Source organism: Rhea americana, unplaced genomic scaffold (assembly GCF_003343005.1).
Source record: "Rhea americana isolate MKP2758 unplaced genomic scaffold, rheAme1 scaffold_398, whole genome shotgun sequence".
Classification (NCBI taxonomy): Eukaryota; Metazoa; Chordata; class Aves; order Rheiformes; family Rheidae; genus Rhea; species Rhea americana.
In genome coordinates, this window is record NW_028186532.1 from 408,646 (window position 1) to 419,143 (window position 10,498).

Genomic DNA, 10,498 nt, shown 5'->3' on the forward strand with positions numbered 1-10,498 from the left:
GGGGGGGGAAGGAGGAGGGGGTATGAAGCCATAAAACAGACCCAAGCCAGGAATATTTTTGGGAACAGGAATTTTAACCTAAGAATAACCAGCCAGGTTCATTTGTTCCCATTGTCAGCAAGGTTGTGAGTATATCCATGTGTCATAGAATCAGTAAGGTTGGAAGGGACCTCTGGAGATCAGCTAGTCCAACACCGCTGCTCAAGCGGGGTCACCTAGAACATGTTAGACAGGGTTGCATCCAGGCGGGCCTTGAATATCTCCAGAGAAGGAGACTCCACAACCTCTCTGGGCAACCAGATCCAGTGCTCCGTCACTCTCACAGTGAACAAATTCCTCCTCACATTGAGGTGGAACTTCCTGTGGTTCAGTTTTTGCCCATTGCCTCTAGTCCTTTCGCATGGGACAACTGAAAAGAGCTTGTGCCCATTCCCTTGACACCCTCCCTTCAGGGACTTGTAGACATTGATAAGATCCCCCCTCAGTCTTCTCTTCCCCAGGCTAAACAGGCCCAGCTCTCGCAGCMGTTCCTCAGAGGGCAGATACTTCTGCCCTCTGATCATCCTCGTAGCCCTACACTGGACTCTCTCCAGTAGCTCCATGTCTCTCTTGTATTGGGGAGCCCAGAAAGTGCTGCAGATGTACAGCACTGCCTAGTTAACACTGCAAGAACAACCTCCGTTTCGAAAATCCCTTGTTTTGAGGTGACTCCATCACTCTCCTGCCTAATAACTTCAACCAATTTCAGCCAAATTTGACAGTAAGGTAGAAGTCTTAGAGATGTTACATTCCTGCCATGGTAAAAGGAAGCTGGACAGAGAAGGAATAACCCCCGCGTGGCCTGTGTTAAGCATCAGAGAATCCATAGGGAAGTGGACACTTGAGAAACGGATCAAGAAAGCAAGTAAGCTTCACTGGTTTGCTACTTACTGACCCTTTTGCTGATCACTATTTTAATTCCAAGGGACTGTGGTGTATCTTAAGACATGAAGATGAAGCTGGCCTTAATCTCCTCCTGACCAACAACTGTATATCTATTCCCTCCGATCCTGCCTAGATATCTGCATATAGACCATGTTCACCATTCAGAGAAAAGGAGGAAGAGAAGTTCAATGCATCTGTCAGTCACTGTGGCAAACCGTAAGGGCCAGGATAGTAAAGTGGTCACTCTGCGTATCCCATCCCCAAGAAGGCTCCTAGCAGTGCAGGAGTTCCTTCTCACCGTAACTCCTCTATTTCTTGCTTAATACCTCGAGATTATACGTGCGGCCCTCCATGCTGCATACTCCAGGGTTTATACTCTCTGCAAAGTGAATTGTGTGATATGGAGCAGACCAAGAAAATTTGTTTCAGTGTCTCAGAAAAGGTCCAAGAAGGAAATTGTCTCTAGACAGGCAGGAATGCAGCGTGTATCCTGAATCTGCAGGTTGTTGAGACTCCTGTTGCATGGCAGGACCTGAGGAATGCAGGATTTACACTGAATTTACACTGTCGGCCAAGGACGTTGCAAGCAAAGGATCCTCAGTCAGACTGGAGACCTGATGCTTTTGCAGCTGAGGGGCTGGAAGCATAACAGAGACCTTCTAATGTTCCCATCTGAGGTAATTTCTCATTTGGACTCTGGAGCAAAACCAGTTTGGATTTTGGCAATAGCTCCTTGTTTTCCCTTCAGCAGCTGCCAAAGGAGAACGGAAGAATGGAATTACATTTATTTTATTTCCATTGTTTTTCCTCCAGTATTTTCTTCAGCCTCAATTCCTTCTTGCCTGCAGGAGCTGGGAGGGAGCACCTGGAGTCTGCAGTTGCATCTTTGCATTTGCTGCACAAAAAGCAGGGAGATGAGCCCATTTAAAAGCACATGGAGCAGATTTTGAACTCACAAACCTTTCATCTGTGATCAGTGTCTGCAGAGAGTACTTGTGGCCTGCTTCAGCCACTAGGTGCAAGCCAAACCTCAAAGGAGAGCCAGAAAAACTGGGAATGCATCTTTTTTCTTCTTTAAAGTACCAGAGAGTACTTTCTTTAAAGACAGTTCTCTCCTGAAGGAGAAGCATTTCCTATTTTTAAATAAACAGAGAAAATTGAGCTTTTCTTTCCCTGAGGAAGATGACTTGAGCTGAGGCCCATTCTCTGCGCTTTGATAAAATCTGAAAAGAAGTCCCTTCCCTTACTGTGAGTTTTGAAAATTTTGCTAGCTTTGTTTTCCATGAACTTAAACATTGTCATGTGCCCTGCAGAAAGCTATTCCATTGCCTGGTGCAGGAAATACCAATTGTCTCATGAGAAGGCTGCTTGACTGATTTCCATCCCAATTTGGATGACAGAATGGGTGTAATATAGACCTGGGCTAGCAGAAGGGGATTGTATAAGAAAATTCAAGCATGTTAGCAGGTGGGAGAAAACAGCAGGAACCTGTTACACCTGCGTTCTTGCTGCGATGAGCACCCCAGCCCTGCTCTGCCTGACCCCAGGTACTACTGTACTTTGCAGCGTTGCAAGGTTCAGCCTGGCTCCTCTGAAAGCGTAGGTTCTCTTTTAGTGGGCATGAATAATAGCAGTGTTTGTTGGAATTAAACAGTGTTGTTTTGATTATTTTTTGAGGGTTTCCATTATTTTTTCAGAAACCATTTCCAGTGCCAGGGCCAAAAGCCAAGGGCTTCAGCCAATATCCTCTGGTTAATGTTACTGCAATCAGTAAATGTCTTCATGCCCTGTAGCAGCTTTAGTTGAAGGGAAGATGTCCTTGTAGCCCAGTTAGTGTGGGGTGTTTGCTGTAGACCGCCTCATTCAACTAAGATAAATGGGGACCACTTGAATTTGGGGATGTGTTCGTTTCTGTCCCCTGTGTGTTGGGGGTGTCACCGCTGGCAGTGGAGAGCCAGCAGCAGAAACCCTTCAGAGCCCCTGTGCAACAGCTTGCCAAATCTTCAGGTTGCAGCTTCCCAAAATGCTTGTCAGTGAGTTTTGTCTGGCTGTGGAGGAGACTTTTTTCTTCATGTCAGAGTATTTTGCAAACACTATTTCTCAAGGATTGGCCTACCTTTACACCTGAACAAACCTGGACACACTCAGTCCTCTTCTGAACGAAGGCTATAAAGTCTACAAGCGTCTTGAGAACTTGTTACTCCAAGCAGCCTCCACTGGAAGAGGCAACAGGAAAAAGGCTTAGCCATGAGTTATAGCCATCTGCGGGGAGGTGTCCTCTTGGTGTAAATTGGTTCTCTCCAGGGCTATCTTAAGAACGCAGAGCCCTCAAACACAGTGTCTGGACGTGTGCTGTCCTTCCCTTGTGCAGCATGGTGGCACATGCCGGAGCAGTGTGGCCTGCACAGCTGGACTCCCCACGCGCCCCATGCAGAATTGCATGCACGCCCACAGAGGCAGTGGGCTTTTTGCACGTGCACGCATGAGAACTGCAAGCCATGTACAACCTGAGTTGCACCTGTCCGTGGATGGGTGTCAGGGCCCATCTGCTTTGGGAACAGCCTTAGATGCTATCAGTCGATCCCAACTTTCCTCTTGTTCTTCCTTTCCGTGCCTGTTGTTGGTAGCCCTTCTCAACGGCAGTGCTTGGACTCTCGTGACCTGTCATGCCTGCTCCATGGCACTGCAGCACACCGTACAACAGTCTCCAGCCACAGTGAGGACATCRGGAAGTCTGCACAGCTCTTCTGGCACTGGGAGCTCACCGGCAAGGCTCTTCTCTCAATGAATTGCACTTATTCTTCCAGAAAGTCCAGCTGTGATATGTATCTGGTGCAGCCAAACAAGCTTCCTGATGAAGCAAATTCCCCAGCTAGATTCATTGCCCCGGGAAAGCACACATTACTGTGTGCGCGGGAGGGTTTCAGCCCTGATATCCAGTGGCAGAGTGAGGTAATTCAGAAAAAAAAGGTGATGAGCCTGAGGAAGGAGCTGTTTTTTGCAGTGCACAAAGCTCTGCAGCATTTCACCCTGTCCAGGAAGATCCCTGCTTTTCTGCGAGACTAGTCAAGCCTCATCAAAGAAAGCTCTCAGCATTTAGCTTAGTTACTAGCTAGCAGCTCTGCCTGCCAGCAAGAGCTGGCCTGCCTAACATGGTTTGCTGGGCTTGGTCCCAAGCCAGGGCCTTTCCTGCTTAACTTGAAGCCAAAGCAGGACCTGTTGAGCTGGAGTGGGTGCTCATGCTTTTGGAGGGGTTGCCATGTTTGCCTTGCCCCTGGGGGCTCCTCTGTGACTGTTCCAGGTGGAAACCTATTGTAAACAATTAAAAAAATGCTTTTAACTTTTGAATAATCCTTAACTCCAGGTTTGCATCCCCCAAATGACCTCCAAAGGGAGGCCTTGCAGAGAGACCAAACGGCACAGCCCCAGACAACTCTCCTGCAAGCACTGAGCTCAGCAAACCACAGGCAGAGGCGTAGGAATCGTCTTCTTTCCAAGTGGCTGCTACTTTGAGGGAAGCCAGTGAGGTAACTGTGAGCAGTGCCTGCACTTCAGGTTAAATTCAGACATTTTCCATGCTAAAATAATTCCAGCTGCTTCATTCACTTCCTTTTCCCCTAGATTCCTGTCCGGTTAGCACGTTTCATATGGACAGTTTTTGCAGATGTTGGTACTGGTTAAACAGCCTTCAAGAGGAAAAGCCAGACAGGAATTTGTTGTAGAAGAGGATCTGTCTTTCCTGGCCAGCTGCTGCTCCTTTGGGTGGAGGGGGCAGCGAGGGGAGAGCTGGGCTTAGGCTTGCATTTTAGTTAGGCTGATGCAAACCCCAGTTAGCTGCCCTGCATGGCCGGTTGGGACTAGCTGAAGCTGGAGGGCAGGTGTGGATGCCTGGCAGTGGATGAAGCACAGTGCACCATCTCCATAGGGTGCAATGGTCCAGTCACAGCACTCCAACATGAGCTTGCCCTGGCTCATTAGCGTAACAGGAGATGCAGGAGAGGGTATCAGAGGAAAGGACTTTCTGGACCAGAATGTGACATGTCTCTCTCTGCCCCAAGAGAAGCTCACATTTCAGGAAAGCTTTGAGGTTTGCTCAGGACTGGTAATAGAAGCTGCAAGTGGAAGTGGCCTTAGAGACTTCTTCCATGGCTGCAAAAATATCCTCTTTCATGTCTGCCCCTTACAGCCTGCAGTTTACATTAACAGTGGGATCATTACCATTTTTTCAGTTATGCAGGCTCTGCCTAAATTGGTCTTCACACTCTGAAACGATCCAAGTCCTTCGTTTCTTTGAACAGTCTGACTAGCAAGACTGTTGCATTGTACCTGTAATGGCGATGGGAACATAACAGTTCCTCCGTGCCATGTATACCTACAGCTGATGTCTTAGACAGACAGCAGTGCCTATCAGAACAAGCAGTCGTCATGACTGCAGCCTTTTTTACGATGACAAAAATCAGTGATAAAGGAAAACGGGCTGTCTGTGTGTGCCAGTGTTTTAACATCATTGAAGGTGCAGAAAATCTCCAGTGGCACCAGAGCTACATGAGCTGGTGGGACTCCAGGGAACCCAAATACTGGAGCAATCACAGGGTGCAGACACTGCACGAGCCGTATGGTGCTCGCCATGGGTCAGCAGTAGCACGGGAGTGCTGCACCTTGCAGCATAAGAGCAAAATCCTGCTCGCTGGAGGCTTTCCCCTGCCTCCAGTGCGGCCGCCTTGTTCTACAGAGGGCATTGCAGCCTCAGGTTAGCAAAAATCTCAGAACTGGTCATCCTCTCCTCAACTCTAGAAGCCAGACTTTCCCTTCAGGTGATCTCGGTGAACAAAACTGGATCATTACGCTGGCTTTGGGAGCAACATTGGGTTCAGTGGGTCAACAGGTTTTCCCGACTGCAATAACAACCGACAAAGGAGCTGCATGGTGGCATTCAGGAGACTGTGGCATTGCTCATCTCTACATGAGCAACCTCCACTGCTCTTGCAAGTGGGCTGCTTTATAGAGTCACTGAGATGTGAGCACTGAAAAGTGGCCAGTAATACACCACATATTGTTATTTCCTGGGTTGACACTTGAGAAAATGGCATCATAGCACAAAATTCCTCCCTGAATTGTTATTAGACTAGGAACAATTTAAGAAACAAGGAAGAAATCCAGCTGGTAAAGAAAAAGAAAATGTGTGTTGTGTGAGGTGAATGAACTTTCATCCTCGGAGTTATTTTTTGGTCTGTAGATCATTTGCAGGAACAGACTAAGACTTTTGCTTTTCCCTGCATGCAGCTGCAGAACAAGCTGCATGATGCAGAGTTTGATACCAGCCCATTTAAGGAAGATCTCTGTGGTCAGTTGGGCTGTTTGACCTCCGCAGCGGAGAGATATGACTGAAAACATACTTGCACTAAACAAAACCAAAGATGGCCAGACAAGCAATAGTAGTGTCCTCATCTAAAGCATCTTTGGAAAATAGTCACACCCAAACCTATCTTGCTAAGATTGATCTTTGCCAGGAAACTTAAATGAACAGAAATACTCTGTCAGCCTTTTTGGTGACCATTAGTTGAAACTCAACTTTGTATATGGCTTCTTCATACAGAATGTGCAGAGAGTAATATAATGGGCTGTATTACCTTATAATGCCCTTAAGATAATATCTGATGAGGTGTCCACAGCCTCCAGCCTCCCTGCTGGTCATCCCTCAGAGGACTCGAGCAGTACCCCCAGCACAACCCCCCTTAGAGGCTCCACAGCCTGGGGTGCTTCCCTGCTCATACTGCAGGTGATGCCACTTGGGAAGAGGATATAAAGATGCCCAAAGGAATGGCAATTAGAAGCATAAGAGAAGAATGGGAGGCTGAGGAGGAGAATGGCAGGACAGGAGAGGTGGCATTGCTCCCTACAGCAGCCTTCCTGTGTGGCTTTAGGTCCATGTCACATAAATCCCTCTTTTAAATGTATTTAGAGCTTAAAGATGCAGCTGAGCATCTTAGACTAGACTATTGAGACTCTAAAACTTACAGCTAGAACCTCCACCTCTTTACGGACCCATACCTCAGTTCTCCACTTACGCAGTGGGTATAATTGTGGCACTGCCACGAAGATGACTACCTGAATGACTGTGAGGTGCCTATGTGCCACAGTGACAGTGTCTCTGCAAAGCCTCTCAGGTAGTAAAGGTTCTCTGCCCTGTTGGCCTTAGTGCTAAGTAACGCTTAACCTATGCTAGTGTGCTGCAACACATTGATACCAATGATTTACAGGAGCAGAGGCTCTGGTTCCAAGATCATCCACCTGCTTCCTTCAGTGAGATGGGCAAGAGAGGGAAGAAGGTGCATGTGATCTGCTCTGTTTTTCCCCAGTATGAGGCAGTAATGGATGATTGAATATAAATCTTTCCCCAACTTGTTCATTCAGGTCTCACGTAAGAGGTAATTGACAAGAAGACACATTTCCATGATCTAACTGTCCAAGGGACTAGAAAGCCCCTGTGGCAGTGGAACAACCTGAAGTGCTATCAGGTCCCAAGCACGCTAGCCTTTAATAATGCCCCTCATTTGGCAAGAGGGAGTAGGAAAAAAAAAAAAAAGTGATGTAATGGGCTAGCTTGGCTTTTGTAGCTTGTGTGCCTGTGTTTAGCAGCTCTGCAGCTTAGCATTACAGGATTATTAGCAGTAAGAAAAAAAATGTTGCTTGAAATTATGGCGTGGTTTTACAAACTTCCTTCTTTTCCAGATTCGGTTAAACAGTAGAGGACTTATCTATTCTGTTGGTCTCCTGCTGGCATCTGTTTTTGTCACAGTATGTATCTAGTCTTTTGTTCTTCATTTCCCAAAGAATGATTTTGTAGACATTTTCTTCACCTGTTCCTTTCCTACTTCTAGCTGTAACAGTGGTTGCGAAGTTTGGTGTTAAGGGATAGGAAGGGTTACTCCTATAGCAAGCTTCCCAAAACTGTAAGGAGGTGCTTGGCAGAAGCAGTCCCTGTCACAGGGTGGCTCATATGTTTGTGTCTTTTGTGGCAGGACATCTGGGAGAGGCTCTGGTAACGATTAGTCATATCTCCTGCTGGAGATGGAGCAGACTCTCTGATGTGTGGCAAGATCTGTTCAGTTTGCCCAGACAGGACAACGTTTCTATTGAAATAGTGGCTCACGTTCCTTGATCTTGCCGAGTCCGACATAACAGTAGGCAAGAAAAGCTGAACAGAAGAGGGTTTATATAACTTGGTGCCATCTTCCACATCTTCAGGCTAGCTGCTTGAAGGGGCCTCCTATGTGTCACACACCAGAACAATTCCTGCACATGCAAGGCTTTAAGTCCAAGAGATTTGTTCAGGGGCAAACTAAGCAAATTTAGGCAGTGCCTTAAATGATTTGGCTCAAGGTTGAGATGCAGAGAGGCACGGGAAGCCTTTTACATGTGGAAAAGGGAATCTGGCCTTTGCAGATGTTCCTGGTGGAACTAAGTGAGCTTGTTCTTGCCAAAACATGCAGTTCCCTGCAGAAACACCAGGCTGTTGGGCCAAGACTCAAGGTGGGGTGAATCGGAGTGGCTGCAGTGAGTGTGAGGGAGTGGCTCTGATTTACTCCAGCTGTGGTGTAGTGCTCTTGCTGCCATTGCTTTCAGCTGACTGTGTTCTTTAAGGGGACAGTTATTTTCGCCCTCCTGCAGTTGAGAAGGTGATTTTTCCCTTTTATGCAAAATGTTCCTGCTGTGGTTGCTTACTCTTTGTTTGTTGTAGGTTTTTGGTGTCCACATGAACAAATGGAAACTGGACAAGAAGCTAGGGTGTGTGTGCCTTTCCCTCTACGGCATCTTCCTGTGTTTCTCCATCATGACAGAATTCAATGTTTTCACTTTTGTGAACTTGCCAATGTGCAGAGATCACTAATGCAGGTGGCAGACTGTCGGGAGGAACTTCCCTCTTACCTGTGCAATACAAACCACGGCTGGCATCTCCTGAACGCGGTGCGCCTCTGAGTCGTGAAGTCTATCCTGTTCACTGTTCATAGGACCCTTGGCCCCATCTCCGTTTACCCTCTCCCTGACCCCCACAACCTRGAAAAATCCTGCATTGATGTGAAGATTATTATTTTTTTCAGCATTCACGTGATTTCCTAGCTCAGTTTTTGAACAGTGACTGGGACTCTAGATGAACTGGCTGCTAACTGGCGTCAAGCCAGGCAAAACTGGTCTGCTACAATTCCTTCTTTTTTAAGTTATTTGATGGAAGACTAATCTAATTTATGACTTAAGACTATTGCTAGAACACAGAAGAGGGTACATCATACGGGGGCTGATTTTCAAGGAGAGTTGTGGGAATTTTTTGGTTGTTTGGGGCTTTTTTTTTTTTTTTTTTGGTTGGGATTCTTACTGTCAGCGATCAACAGCCTCTCTTGCAGCTTCTCCTTCTGAGCATTGGGTTTCCTGTAACAATCCGATGGTCACAGGGCAGTGTGCGACAGGAATTCAATCCAAGGTACTCGGCATACAAGTGGATTTACTGCTTATGGAAAGAAGATGGGCAAGGCAGCAGGCAATGACTTTTTACTAAAAAGAACGAATCGCGTGCAGGTGTGATGAGGAATGCAAGGTGAACATGGATGCAAAGGGTAAACACTGCTACCGTTTTCATTTTTAATGTTGGAGTTTCATTGCTAGGGTGCGATGGTATTTCCAGCAATAGTTTGAGTGCCAGCCCAGGAGGGCTACCAAGGAGGTGTCCTGGTTTTTAAAGATCCACGCATGGAAATGGAAGGTCAGAACCTTCTTTGCATCATCAGATTTCCTGTAGTTTTGGGGGGATTCAATAGTTCGCATCGTATTTGTTCCAAGAAGGACATAAATACGTGTCAAAACTTTTCTAAATGAGTTACAGACACTGGTTTCTTTAAAAGGAAAGAGGCATATTTTGCACAGACATAGTTACTGAAGTCATAATTTGCCACTCTTTAAAGAATACACTGGAACTTGGCCAGATATTTTTCTTAAACAGTTGAACTTACCTGATAACACATCATGTGGACTCATCACACCTCCTGCAGGAGGGCAGAAGACAGAGAGAGAGAGAGAGAGAGAGAGAGAGATGGCACTTTCAAAATGTGGAATATCTTGTAACACAGACTCACTCACAGACCTAAGTTATTGTGAAAGTTTAGCTATTCATTGTTCCAATATCCCTGCTAGGTTTTGTATAACGCTGTATTAATACGCAGGCAGTTTCCATCCCCCTGAGAAGCACCCTCACTGCTACATTTGTATGTATTGATGCTGTGGATTCTTGCCAGTGCTGGCTGTTGTATTTACTTTAAGCACTGATCACTTCTGATTCATTTGGTATGTTTTTTCCTCTTTCTTGTATATGTTCTACTGCAAAGTGTAATAAGATACTACCAGCTAGGTGAATGTTTTTGTCTATGGTACAAACAGTGGCAAATATTGGTAGTCAAGGCACAGCGAACCCTAAGGAAAAAGAAACAAAAAAATCCCTAAACTAAACTGTAGCAGGAAAAAAACCTCCAACCAAAAAAAAAAAAAAGAAAAAAGAAAAGAAGAAAAAGCCCATTCACACACA

General features: G+C 46.2%; 1 protein-coding gene across 1 annotated transcript in view; it reads left to right on the forward strand.

Moving 5' to 3' along the window:
- The window catches only part of SLC24A3 (solute carrier family 24 member 3), a 211,535-nt gene extending 202,233 nt beyond the window's left edge, over positions 1 to 9,302 (forward strand). Inside the window, exons 16-17 of the mRNA XM_085313839.1 lie at positions 7,657 to 7,722; positions 8,666 to 9,302. Of these exons, the coding sequence (XP_085169965.1) occupies positions 7,657 to 7,722; positions 8,666 to 8,815 (216 nt within the window). The 3' untranslated portion in view covers positions 8,816 to 9,302. The remainder of the gene's footprint in view (positions 1 to 7,656; positions 7,723 to 8,665) is intronic.
- Positions 9,303 to 10,498: the final 1,196 nt, after the last annotated feature.